The sequence below is a fragment of the Pristis pectinata genome, chromosome 2, assembly GCF_009764475.1.
Source record: "Pristis pectinata isolate sPriPec2 chromosome 2, sPriPec2.1.pri, whole genome shotgun sequence".
Lineage (NCBI taxonomy): Eukaryota > Metazoa > Chordata > Chondrichthyes > Rhinopristiformes > Pristidae > Pristis > Pristis pectinata.
In genome coordinates this window covers 75,800,072-75,814,985 of record NC_067406.1, presented here as the reverse complement: position 1 = coordinate 75,814,985, position 14,914 = coordinate 75,800,072, and the positions used below count along the sequence as shown (strand labels likewise).

The 14,914-nt window shown below is 38.4% G+C and overlaps 1 protein-coding gene across 3 annotated transcripts in view; it reads right to left on the bottom strand.

The window, feature by feature from the left end:
* LOC127567439 (coiled-coil domain-containing protein 149-like) overlaps positions 1-14,914 on the bottom strand; it is a 73,241-nt gene that overhangs the window by 55,214 nt on the left and 3,113 nt on the right. For all 3 annotated transcript variants that reach the window (XM_052010348.1, XM_052010347.1, XM_052010346.1), the window contains exon 2: positions 1,865-2,026. In XM_052010348.1, coding sequence (XP_051866308.1) covers positions 1,865-2,026 — 162 coding nt within the window. The remainder of the gene's footprint in view (positions 1-1,864; positions 2,027-14,914) is intronic.

Sequence of the window (14,914 nt, the reverse complement as noted above, 5' to 3'; positions counted from 1 at the left end):
TCCTGATGCAGGGTTCCGATTCGAAAAGTGGACTGTCCTTTCCCCCCCAACAGATGTTGTTCGACCCGCTGACTTCCTCCAGCAGATTGTGTGATGCATTTGATGGTGCTTAAACAAGAAGGTATCTGCAGGTAAGTTCAACTTCATACTGGTCATTGGTAAATTACATTTGACATACTGTGGGCAAAGCAGATCCCTTTGAGCTGGAATTCCATCATGGCCCACGGATCAGGAAGTACTTGCCCATCATTTTCAGGGAGAGGATGTCACATCAGTTTAATACAATGGGTCAATCTCCACACCACTGAGGGTGGATTATGGACAGCTCCTGTCTCAAAGGAGTTTCAAGGCAGCTAAGGCCGATTCAAAAGTGGACCCTCTGAATGGGCCACTGATCTTCAAACCCACGTGTTTAAAACAAATGCACCGAAATTGATTTGGCAAGAAGCAAATGATTTATGGGCTTGTGCTCCAAGTTATTATGTGAGATTCCCAGTGCTAAAATTGATTATGTTAGGCACAATGGCAATAGATCCAGATGTTTAAAAGCCCGATGAGTAACACAGAATGTACATGCAAGCATAACTTTAATTTGAATTACAAATTCAGAAGAAGATGATGTAAGTAGGAATATCTATATACTTCATAAAACAAATAGTCCACAAGTTCCCCCCAAATTCATTGTAGGTTTGAAATGCTGATCTATAACATCTTCCTAACTGATTCTAGTCTACTGACGTTGTAATTGACTAAAGGCCTTTGACACTCTGATGTGGCAATAGCCTTGGACTGGGCACTTCTATTCTGTATTTCAATTAGAAATTTTGGCAAGCTATATTTATGTTGCAGTCTGTCATTTGCAGGTGGGTACAAAACCATGGGCTACAACGGGCTTTACTTGGATTGCTTCTGTGTTAATCACTCCAAAACCTCCAGGCTGCAAACTGGTTTATACAACAACCTCTACCAGAGGTTCGTAAGTCAAATCTAATGATGCTAAAGCTGGTGTATATTTACCCTAAAACATTAAGCCTTCAGTAAGACAAGATTACAAATTATCTTCTCCTTATGGTTTCGAAAAATAATGTTCAGTTAACAAAATACTGCACGGAATATAATTTCAAGACTGCTGGGATATTAAAAATGCATCAAGGAAAACAATTAGTCGAGGATATAGTGTAGGGCACAAGATTAGATATTCTACAGCAGCTCTGCTTATTTTACCCTTAGAAGTAGAGAACCGATCTCAGAAGATTAACTGAGTTGATCTGAGTCTGTAATAGAACGCACTGACTGTAAAAGAGGATTGAATGGATATTCCTCAATTCATCTTTATTCACTTTTTTAAAATGAGCACAGCAAGGAGAATGTGAATAATTATTAATTTTGTGCTTTTTAACCAAGGCAATCTTACATGGAAATTATAACTATGTTTATGCTTTAAAGAGAAGGATTATTGTGATGGAGCATCAGTCAATGTACTTCAGCAATCAGACGTTAAGCTTCCCTATATGTTTAGCATACACCGAGAGGAAAACATGGAAAAATTTATCTGTGATGATGCTAATGATGTGGTTTAGTGGAAGATTTGATTATTTCACATGTACCGTAAGAGATTATATTTAACAGGCAGTAAAAGCAGCATAAAAAGCTCTGTATGATTTCAAGTACTGAACAGTTTTAACAGAAAAAAAATGTTTAAACTTCTGCACCTCTTTGTACTCTTTGCCAATTTGCATTTTTCAGGCTGCAAAACTTCTTTGTGTAACAAGAGAAAACACTTCAAAAAGCAGTTTATGAAATTGACACAGCTCCCAAAATTCATCTGGTGAGCAGGGTTTTGTAGATTTAAGTAGGAACTTACCATTAGTTCCCTGTACTTTTTCTTCAATGATTGATGCCGTTCCCGTAGTTGGTTAGCCATTAGTTTGTATTGGTCCCGTTCTTGTTGACATGTATCAAGTTCCTTAGAGAGGATCAACAGAGCTTCCTTCTTACTCTCCAGCTTTCTTTTGCAAATCAAATACTGAAACAGAAGAAACATTTTGAAGTTAAGTTAAAGCAAGGAGTAAAAGTGATCAAAGTTCAGGTTTTGTTCTTTACAAAAGAAGCAGTCATTTTCACTCTCGAACTTACCGCAGGTAGCTTCTACTATCCATTGAAAGATATGCCACCATTTAAATAACCTACCCCATTTTCTTCAAGCGACTATATTAGAACACTGCAATAATTGCCTGCGCTTTTTTAAACAACAATGTCACAGAAAATCAAATGCATTTAGTATCAACAAGGCCTTCAATACATACCTATGAAACATCTAGAGGCAGATGATAGGTGCTTAGTGCACATCTGAGTTAAATGCTGGGATGTACCCACTTTTGTTTCCATTAAACTAATCAAATTTTCTCCTGGTCATCAGGGAGCAGGGTTAAGAGGAAATTGCTTGAATTTCCATGTCAATCACTGGGAATGCCTGCCATTCTAAAATGGGTAATATGCAGACCACCTGATGGTAATGAAGAGAAATAGGCAGTGTAGGATTCATTTCAGTAAAACACCTTTTCCCTCCACCACCTTATATGGAGTGGGGAATGACAAGAGGTCACAAGCATTTTACTTTCCAAGTACCCAAGCCAGCCTGGCCATCCCTGGGGCATGTTCACTCCCCCGTTGATATTCCACCTCCCTTTGATGGGAGTCTTCAGCCACAACTCCACCTACCAAACTGGCCTTAAGGTCGGAATTCAGCCTAATTTCCAAGCTAATATCTGGCCCTGCCATGCTGGAGATACAGTGGATGTGTGCTGGATTACATCCCAAGGACTACAAAAACTCGTATGCTAAGGTATACTGGTTTAAAGTCTCCTGTTGGTATAATGTTCATTTGCTGTTCTTTTGCAGCTGCAGGACTGCTGTTCTTTTCAAATACTGTCGACTGAGACCAACAAAGGGCTAGGAGAAAGACATAAAGGAGATTTCACTGAATTCAAGTTATACAGTGTCCATCAAAGGGCATAGGGTTGAGATTTTTCAATTGCAGGTTGTCAAGAAATATGAAATTTGGCAATTGACATCCGCTCAGTCTTTCAATTCACATATCATGTCCATTGCATTAAATTTTGCTCATTAATTCTTGATCGTCCCCTGATAAACTTAGAGTAATTATTTCCCAACTGTGAAATCACCATGCCTCCACTGGATGGTGAATTCAGTAGCCTCTCTCCACCTGTTGTGAGCTAACACAACAGAATAACACTGAAAAAATACTGGGGTTCAAAATGACTGCTAAAACCCATTCAAGCTTCACCCTCCTGGTTCGTGAAAATATAAGAAGAGCTTTGATGGGATTTCTGCTTTGCAATCACTCCTGGATATCCATAATTCTTTATTCAAACACAGTAAAACATTCTATTTAATGAACATCAATTTAGTTGACCAACCACTGTAACAGAGTCTCATTACCATTTCTACATGGCTATAAAGTTAATTTAGATAGAGGACCGAGACAGCAAAAAAAAATCTATACTCACAGAGCTTGGCTGATTAGATATTATACTATATGGTGATGCGTGCAAGGGTACTGAACAGCTCCAGTACCCTGCTGACACTTTTTGTAATACAGCTGTCGTCTATTTGATCAGTAAGAACACCAGAAATGGGACCAGGAGTAGATCGTTCAGCCATTTGAGAATACTTTGTCATTCAATAAAATCATCCCTGATCTTGCACTTCAACTCTGCTTTCCATCTTCCTCCTTCACTCACTTTCCCCACATCCCCTGGTACCCTTAGTGTTCAAAAAATAATTGACAAGGGGCTTGAAACATACCCAACAGCCAAACACCTACAGTTCGCGAGACAGAGAAATTATTCATCTCCTTACTGAATATCTCACCTCTTAGTCTGAAACTGTGACTCTTTCTTCTTGATCAAAGGTCTCCAAACTGTACTAATATTCTCTCATGATGCACTCAATATTTCTGCAGAGTAGGTACTAGAAATTGTGTGATGGTGGATTGGGAAACAGGGGCGTAAGTAGGTAAGGTCTGTAGAGAGCATAAAGGAAGATCATCCTCTGAGGTATCAGACTGGTGATAGTTTAAGAGGTTAAAATATAAAACATAGGCTAGTAGGATTTTTGGGAAGTTGGTAAATCTGGAAAGGTTATGCCATAAAGAAAGGTTTGGAAAAATCTGCTCCAGACCCCTCAACCACCATCTTGTCAAATCCCTTGAGAATTCTGTATGTTGCTGTCATCTTCTGTTCTTTTATTCTGTAGAGAATACAGATCTTGTCTATTCATCCTCATAGGATAATTCTCCTAGACCCACAAAAATCTCATGAACCTTCAATGGACACCCTCTAAAGCAAATGTACTCTTCTTTAGGCAAGGATGCCAGCATTGTACATTATACTCCAAGTGTGGTCTTAGCAAAGCTCGATACATTTGAAGTAAATTTTCTGAATTATACTCTGATCCTTCATCAGTGAAGTGCTAATAGACCACTTGTTTTTCTAAGTGCTTGTTGTATCCACATTAATCTTATGTGATTGATGTAAAAGGATATCCAGACCCCTCCAAATACCAACATTTTATTACTATCGAAAAAATATTGTACTTCACTTTTTTTCCTCACTAATGTAAGTAATGTTTCTCCGCATTGTATTCCACCTGCCACATTCTTGTACATGGACTAAACTTTCCCATATTCCTTTCCAGCCTTAGAGCTTTCTTTCTCACCTGCCTTTGAATGCATTACAATCAATTCCCCTTATCAATGTCATTGATTTAGATTGTAAACAGCAGATGCCCAAACATCGATCCTCTTTCTACCTCATTAGTTAGCACCTGCCAATGCCAAAATAATTTACCTTTTAGTATGTTAATTAATCCTTAATCCATGCTATTATTCCCAGTCCCATGAGCACTAATCTTCTATTAACAATTTCCAGTATAATGCCTGAACAAATGCATTTTGAAAATCCAAATGCACTACGTCCATTGTTTCCCCCTTATCTATTCTGCTGGTTACAATTTCAGAAATCTCCAATCAATTTGTCAAGCACAGTTTCTTTTTCATCAGTCTGCACTGACTTCACAATTATGTTATGACTAGATTTTAAATGTCTAGTTGCTTTTCCCCTAATATTATATTACACCATTCCTCCTATTTATGTCAGGATACCTGCCTTATATTTGCCCCTTTTATCTCTCCCTCGTTTCATGATTGACATATTTAAGTTGTCTCCCTTTGAATCAATGGGAACCATTCAAAAATATGGGGGAGTGTGAAATACAAAGCCAGTGCAGACATATTTTTGTCATCACCCCTTTAAAACACCAGGATTAGCATTTTAACTTCTCCACTGCTACTAATAATTTAAAACACTGGATTTTTGGTTGCTAAGAGACTTGATGAAGGCAAAAAGATACATGTGGTTTACATGGACTTTGTCAAGGCTTTCAGCAAGGCAACACATGGTAGGCTAGTCTAGAAGGTTAGGGCACAAGATATCCAAGACACGTTGGCAAACTAGATCCAAAATTGGCTTGGTGACAGGAGGCAGAGGGTAGCGGTGGATGGGTGTTTTGCTGACTGGAAGTCTGTAACAAGTGGTGTACTGCGGGAATCGATGCTGGACCTTTGTTGTATGTAATATATATAAATGACTTGAATGAGAATGTAGGTGGTCCTATTGGTAAGTTTGCAGGTGACACAGAAATTGGTGGAGTTGCAGATAGCGAAAAAGGTTGTCTAAGGATATAGCGGGATATAGATCAGCTGGAAAGTTTGGCGGAACCATGGCAGATGGAATTTAATCCAGACCAGTTTGAGGTTGTGCACTTTGGGAAGTCAAACTGTGGTGAAATATATAGAATAAAAGGCAGGAGTGATGATACATACAGGGACCTCCATAACCCACAGAGTTCATAGCTCACTGAAAGTAGTGTCTCAGCTGGATAGGGTAGTGAATTAGGTATTTGGTATGCTTGCTTTAGGTTGAGGCATTGAGTCTAAGGTATGCAAAACATTGGTTAGACTGCTTCTGGAATATTGTGTACAGTTCTGATTACCACACTACAGGAAGGAGGTGGTAGCAACAGAGAGAGTGCAGAAGAGATTTATCAGGATATTGCGTGGAATGGAGGGCTGTAGTTATAAGGAGATTTTGGAAGTTGAGCAGTGACCTTATGGAGGTTTATAAAATTATGAGGGGCATAGATAAGGTAGATAGTCATAGTCTTTTTCCTTGAGCAGGGGAGACTAGAACTAGAGGGCACAGGTTTAAAAGGTGAGATGGGAGAAATTTAAAGGTGATCTGAGGGATAAGCCTATCTGGAATGAGCTGCCAGAAGAGGTGGTAAAGGCCCTTACAATTACAACATTTAAAAGACAGTTGGATAGGTACTTAGATAGGAACGGCAGAGAGGTATATGGGCCTAGTGCAGGCAAATGGGATTAGCGTCACAGTCAGCATGGACGAGGTGGGCCGTAAAGGCCCAATTCTGTGCTGTACAATTCGATGATTCTACTGTGCATGGTATGTTCTTTTTGTCTTCTGCCATAAAGAATGAAACAGAGAAAAGCAGAAGGTAACAAAACAGATGGCAAGAGATACAGAAAAGGATTATGAAAAGAAATGTGCAAGGGGTAACTAAATAAGGAAATAGTACATATGTTGATTAATTACTTTACAGAAAATAGCATCTTGATTTTCCTAAGAAAACTAACTAAATTTCAAATTTCACTGTCAAAATAACAAGAATGACTCATCCCCTGGACCAGATGATTTCCTCCATGGTTTAAAGGAAATAGATGAGAAGGTTAACGATGCCTTCAGTATAATCTTGATTCTTTTACATTGGAAAACAGCACATTGTACTTAAGTAAGGTGAGAAGTGGAAGTCATGGATCAATCAGCCAAACATCAGTTCTTGGGAAATAACCAGAGTCCGTAATTAAAACCAAAGTGACCTACCATGAAAATATTCACCTTATCAGAGACAGTCAGAATGGATCTGTAAAAGAGTAGGTTGTGCTTGAGAAAACTGAATTTTGGAGGGGGGTGATTAATTTACTGGACAGGGCAATGCCAGGCCTTATATTGTGTTTGCAAGTATTCACCATATTTATAAACTGCTTAAGTAGTGGCATAAATAAATGAGGCACTGGAAACAGTGCAGATGAAAATACAACATCACAAAGGGTTATCAGCAGATTATGCCAAAGGTTAACAGATTTCAATGTAATCTATTTGGACCAGAAAAGGACAAATTAGGGTAAATGGCAAAACGTGGGAAGAAGAGGTCCAAGCAGATTTAGTAGTCATGTATGTAGATCATTAAAATGGATAGAGAAAATAATCTAAAAGACTAATTGGAATTAATCTATTAATTTTTCCCAATTCTGATGAGAGGTTATCAACCTGAAACATTAACTCCATTTGTCTCTCCACAAAAGCTACCTGACCTGCAGAATATTTCTAGTATTTTCTGATTTATTTTAGATTTCTGGAATTTACAATATTTTGTTTGTAGATTAATTGGAATGCTGGCCTTTATAACAGAGCCCTTTATAAGGGGATGGAAGTTAAACTGCAGCAATACGAAGCTCTAGTTAAGCCACTAGCATGATATGCTGTTTTGGATACAGCACCTTAGGAAGGATATATTGGCCTTGGAGGGTGTTCACAGTTTACCTGAATGATATAAGGGCTTCGAGTATTAAATTATGAGGAGAGATTATTCAATTTGGGTTGTATTCTCTGTAATTTAGAAGACTATAAGGTGAAATCATTAAGGGAACTAAATAAATGGATTGAAATGGTTACTATTGATTAGGGACTTTATGATTGGGAGCAGAGCATTCAAATAGGAGCTGGCCCTTTCAGGAAACAAGCAAGGATACATTTCTGCATGTATAGGGTGATAGAAATTTGGACCTCTTCTGCAAATGCCAGATTGTTATTTTTGAATCTAAATCTGACAAATTTTTGTTTACCAGAAGAAATTTGTAGACAAGATGGCTATATGGAGTTTGATCATGATCAATCATGATCTGACTGAATGGTGGAATAGAATTGGCATGGGGGCAAAGGGAAAGAGTGGTAAATGGCCTAGTAGGTGGTTGGAAATAAGTCGGAGAACAGGCTGTAGAGAAAGCACTAGAGTTGCTCTGGTAAAGAGCTGGTATGGCCATGATGGGCCAAATGACATTTTGTCTGGTAACAATTCTATGATTGGAGGAAAAAAAGCCTTGGCTATGTTTACACCTCATGAAATTTTCCTTTAATCTGCATACCTGAAGGAGGTCGGCAATAGTAGTGAAGGGGTAAAGCCCACCCCAAATGTTGAATGCATTGACCTTTAGCCTCATAGGTTACAGAGAGCATTTGTTCAAACAACCCCAGTTTATCATAGAAATCAGCTGCTCCATCCTATCTAAAGTGTTCTGGAAAGCAATAAATTTGCTACTGAACAATTAAGTGAATATAATTGTTTTTTAAAATTACATATTTGAGAGATTATATAGTCAATATCTTTACTGCAAAATGATAGTCCTGCAACAGTAAGATTTCAAATGTTTTAAACAGCATTGCTGCGTCAGGAATATTATATATACCTGGCAATATTTTTACCTCCAGAACAAATATTTTAGTAGTATTTATCAAAAAATAGCTGGAGAAAGTATTTCTGTTAATAACTATTTAACATTTTTGGTAGTCGATCAATGTCACACTACAATTCACACAACAAATAATAAAGTTAGACAGAATTAAAATACCAATGAGCAGTAAAAAATGCTGATATTTTGATCTCCAGTAAACAGCAAGCCCACATTCTTAACTCTTCTATGAACAGTCAATAACTGATCCACATTTACTATGGTACTGCTGATAAATATTATCATCTAGAAATTGTATCACATAGTGCTGCTTTTTTTCAACTGAAAATCGATTTAACCTGAAGCGAATCACACTTCCAATCAATTCCAGCTCAAAACTAGCCAAATGAAATTTTTGACAAGGTACCCCCCATTGTGAGACAACCTTGCAAGCCCATCATGACTTCTGAGTCAGTGATATATGTGATGATGTCATTCCCCATCAGAGTGCTGCAGGGGAACTTGCATCATGATCTCAAGTTGTAGGACACTGCTGGGACATGATGGTCTTTAAAATGGAACATCGATCTAGGTAGCCTGCAGGCATGTAAAAGACTCCTTAGGGTGCACTGAAGTTTCTAAGCATTTTGATATAAAGTTCTTAGAAATCTAAGCTGGAAAAAACAAAAGGCCACATCCCTGGATAAGAGAAGGATGAATGCAAATGTTGTTGGAGGATAAATGAAATCCAAGACTAATGTTCCAGTTACCATCCTCAAGTAAGGGAAGTGAGATAGGGGAGGGGTGGTGGAGGGAGGGAACTGAAATAAAAATGCTGACAAAAAATGAATTTTTCTTCCATTATTGCTCCCTTTGCCTATTGCCTCCTGTTGCCTATAGCCTCCGGGTCTAGCTCTAGTTCCCTTATGCCACAGGAAATACATTGTGTCTTCCAAACACATTGCAACTCCAACCATAATGCCATAGGCATAAACTTGAACCTACTTCTGCTTATGGACTTTTCTGATATAAGATCAATTTAAGTATAATTAATATTAATTGGAGGAAGGCCAATTTCAATGGGATGAGAATGGATCTGGTCCAGGTAAATTGCAACCAAAAGTTGGCAGGCAAAACTGTGGCATAACAATTGGGCTGCCTTTAAGGAAGAGATGGTTCAGGTACAGCTGAGGCACAATCCCATGAGTAGCATCCCTGGATCACCAAAGAGATACAGAGGAAGATAAAGCAAAAAAAAGATTGCTTATGGCAGGTGTTGAACTGTAAATACCAACAAGAATCAGGCTGATTACAGAAGAATTTGAGGGAAAGTTAAAACGAAACTAAGAGAGGCAAAGAAAGGATATGAGAAAAGATTACCTGCCAAAACAAATGAGCATCCAAGTGTTGTATAGGTATATAAATAGTAAAAGGATAGTGCAGGGAGGAGTGGAACCTATTAAGGACAAAATGGGAACTTGCACATGGATGGTGAGGGCACTATTAAGGTATTAAATGAGTACTTTGTACTCTCTTTTCACCAGGGAAGAAGTTGCTTCCAAACAAGTAGAGAAGGAGCATATAGTCGAGACCCTAGATATGTTAAAACATCGATACCATGGAAGTGGTTGGTCAAACTTAAAATAGGTAAATCACCAGGAGGGGAGTGGATGCATGCTAGGATTTTTAGGGAAGTATGGGAGGGAATTGAAGGGGTACTGGCCATAATATTTCAATGCTCTTTGGATATGGGAGAGTAGTAAGTGTTACTTTCTTTTTCAATAAGAGAGCAAGGATAAGCCCAGAAACTACAGACTAGTCAGATTAATTTCAATGGTGGGAAAGCTTGAGAAATAGTGATCCAGTACAGGATTTATAGTCACATGGGGGAAAATGGATTAATTATGGCAAGCCAGCACAGATTTATTAAGGGCAAATCATGTTTAACTAATTTAATATAATTTTTGATAAGATAACAGATAGAGTTGATGAGGTTAATGCAGTTGATGTGGTCTACATACTTTTGATAAGGTGCCACATAACAGACATCAGTAAATTTGAAGCATGTGGCCAACAATGGACATTGGTAGCATGGATACAAAGTTGCCTAAGTAACGGGCAATGCAGGGTCGTGGTGAACAGTTGTTTTTCAAACTGAAGGAAAGTGAAAAAAGGCATTTTCTTGGAATTAATGTTAGGGTCATTCCTTTTCTTGATATATATTAATGACTTAGAATTGAAGGTGCAAATCACAATTTCTAAATTTGCAGATGACATACAACTTGGTAATATTGCAAGCTGTGAAAAGAATAGTGATAAACTGCAGCAGGATATAAACAAGTTGGTGGAGTGGGCAGATGAAATTTAATGCAAAGGAATGTGAGGTGGTTCATTTTGGAAGGAAGAATGGAGTGACAATATAGAATGTAGGACATTGGTCCAAAGGAGTGCATAAGTAGTGGATATGGATGAACAAGTCATACAGAGTGGTAGGGCAACTTGAGAAAGCAGTTAAAAAAGCATACACAATACTGGACTTTATCAGCAGAGACAGGGAAGTCATGCTGAATATTAACAAAATATTGGTCTGCCCTAAACTGAAGTATTGTATTTAATTCTGGTTGCCTCCTTATAAGAAGGATGTGAAGGAATAAGAGACAGTTCAGAAAGAAGGGATAAAGATCAAACAGTTACAAGGATAGATTAGAGAGGGTGGGTCTGTTTTGTTTACAGAAGAGAAGGATGAGAGATTTTATAGAAGTTTATAAAATGATGAGGGGTCTGGATGGAGTAGATACTGTGAGGTTGTTCTCTTTGGTGGAAGGGTTGTGAACTAGAGGACACAGGTACAAAATAAAGGGCAAGAGAATTTAGAGTGACAAGAGGAAATTTCTTTTTTTTGGCAGTATGGAGTTGGAAACTGGAATGCACTGTCTGCTGAGGTGGTGGAGGCAGCTTCCATTGCGAACTTCAAGAGGTAACTGGATAAATATCCAGTAAAGGCAAATTTGTAAGGCTATGGAGAAGAACAGAGAAGTGGAACTTATGAGTTGCTCTGATAGAGAGTCGGTGCGATCACAATAGGCCTTATGTGCTGTGACCATTCTATGATTCGTGGTTTAGCTGGACTGGATCATGGTGAGCTAACATGTCACGGACACTTTGACAGTTGGAATACACAGCAAACATTATTATTTTTAATAGTTGCCTCTTTAATCATTGATATTCTTGGATTAACACACAATTACAACAGCTCTATTTAGAGGGAGCCAAGAAAGTACAAATTCAGCTCTTTTCAGTTCCTGATTTATATTATGCCAGCTACCATTGGGACATGGTACAGCTTTATCACTGACAAATATTTTTTGTCATTGAAATACTGTTTTTGGCATTTGTCAACACTCAGCTTACCTGCTATTGTAAAGTTATTGACACTCTATAACAATAATCTGGACTTTTTTTTTTACAACAAGTTTGCAAAAAATTATTGACAAACTCTGCAACCTTGGGATTAAGGTAGGGGAAACATCATTCTATACCATCTCACAGACCAACAATCACAGTAAAACACTTCAGCCTTCAAGAACAAATTTATATTTAAACAGTTATTTAGCAACCCTTATCAGAAAGATCGTATATATGCCTGTGAATTCCATGTCAGTAAAATTACCCTGAAGTAATACAGTATTTTTAAATAATCTAGGAAAATCTTGGAAAGTATACATCAGATTATTATTGAGTAAGTATATACATAATGCTCCCAAAGAGGTGTTTGTGTTTTTTTAAAAACTAAAATCTTTATACCCTAACAAGATCCATTGGACTGTTATTGCTCCCTCAAACCCTTGGCATCAGCCTGTGTAAAGGCATGGACAAACTCAACCGACGTCTATCTGAAGAGCTGAGAATAGCAGTTCACTGTAGAATTTCTCCTAGGCATGGAATCACTTGCTCAGTTAATGACTGTTTTAGATGATTCTCAGTCAGTAAAAGCCATTGGTTCAAACTAATATTTTTGCTAATAAAAAAAATAAACCATCTCACATTCTTTAAATGTGGAAAATAACTCAATTGGAATCACTCATTTGGAGCCAGCTACAGCCAGGGCAACTCTTAGAGAAACTAGATATCTAAAATGAACACCACAAAGTGAAGTATATTATAGACAGACTTATGCATATGTGAATAATTGTAATTATCCACCACAATGAAATAGGAAGCAATACCAAAAATGCCAGTAGGCTATCGTAATGAAATCAACAACAAAATAAAACTAATACCCCACCACATCCTTCTTCAACTCTTTAGGAATGCCTCATGCTCAAAAGCCACAATGTTCTTAAACTACCACAGTATGACACTGGTTCTGTATAAGAATAATTTAAAAAATACTACTACAACAAAGTAGGGTTTGTTTTTAACATACTTATTTACCGATCTTATTTCATTAAATAACACAAAACTTATTTTAGAATGGATCAGTACAACTCCATAGTGAGCATCTCTCAGAAGTTATATAATTTGTTGAATATCTAAAATAATCCATGCAGAAACTTCAATTCATACTAGGACAGTTCCAGGCTTCTTTATCAATTGGATAGACTTCCAAAAGCATATAATGACCGGTAGACCCTTCAGAGGTGGCAAGTGCAGTATTAAAAAGGTGGACTAAATATACAATGAAATGCTGAAAGAAGATAGAGTGGGAGAGGAGAGGCAAGTTAGTTTGCGACTGTAATGATGGTGAAACTTTCTATACTTCCTGTTATTATTCTGTATTATTGATCGCAAATTCAGGAATACACAGATGATTTGCCGCATTCAGCACCACACCACAAATTAAGAGACAAGAACAATTCTTGGTATAACAATTCTTGTCATCAAACTCCAAGACCTGGGACTCAACACCTCCCTCTGTAACTGGATCCTTGACTTTCTAACCAACAGAGCACAATCAGTGAGAATAGGCAGCAATACCTCCAGCATGATTATTCTCAACACTGGCGCCCCACAAGGCTGCATCCTCAGCCCTCTATTCTACTCCCTATACACTCATGACTGTGTGGCCAGATTCTGCTCTAACTCCATCTACAAGTTTGCAGATGATACCACCGTTGTAGGCCGTATCTCAAACAGCGACGAGTCGGAGCACAGGAAGGAGATAGAGAGCTTAGTGCAATGGTGTCATGACAACAACCTTTCCCTCAATGTCAACAAAAGAGCTGGTCATTGACTTCAGGAAAGGGGGCGGTGTACATGCACCTGTCTACATCAATGGTGTTGAGGTCGAGAGGGTTGACAGCTTCAAGTTCCTGGGAGTGAACATCACCAACAGCCTGTCCTGGTCAAATCATGTAGATGCTACGACCTCTACTTCCTCAGGAGGCTAAAGGAATTTGGTTTGTCCCCTTTGACTCTCACCGACTTTTACCAATGCACCATAGAAAGCACCCTATCTGGATGTATCACGGGTTGGTACGGCAACTGCTCTGCCCAGGACCGCAAGAAGCTGCAGAGAGTTATGGACACAGCCCAGCGCATCACGGACACCAGCTTCCCCTCCTTGGACTCTGTCTTTACCTCTCATTGTCTTGGTGTAGCAGCCAGCATAATCAAAGACCCCACCCACCTGGGACATTCTCTCTTCTCTACTCTTCCATCGGGTAGAAGATACAGGAGCCTGAGAGCACGTACCACCAGACTTAAGGACAGCTTCTACCCCACTGTGATAAGACTATTGAACGGTTCCCTTATACAATGAGATGGACTATGACCTCACGATTTACCTTGTGACCTTGCACCTTATTGCACTGCACTTTCTCTGTAGCTGCGACACTTTACTCTGTACTGTTACTGTTTTTACCTGTACTACATCAATGCACTCTGTACTAACTCAATGTAACTGCACTGTGTAATGAATTGACCTGTACGATTGGTTTGTAAGACAAGCTTTTCACTGTACCTCGGTACAAGTGACAATAATAAACCAATACCAATATAAATTGAGTATGCAGTTATGGAGTTAAATGTGAAGATCCAAATTTGCTTAATCACTAATGGGAAGGGTTTTTGCAGTATCAGATTTGCAATCAACAGGATCAGCAAAGTGAAGTGAACTTAATCTTTCATGCATTATTCTTACTGAAAAAAAACAATGAAAATGTTGTTGAATGAGGTGTAACTGATATTTTAATGCCATGCCAAGTATTAACTATGACTAAACAATCTCAGTCAGCAACTTAGTAATAATCACTGCTCTGGACACCTCAAGTCCCATCTCTGAGAAGGCACTGGACTATAATTCACAAT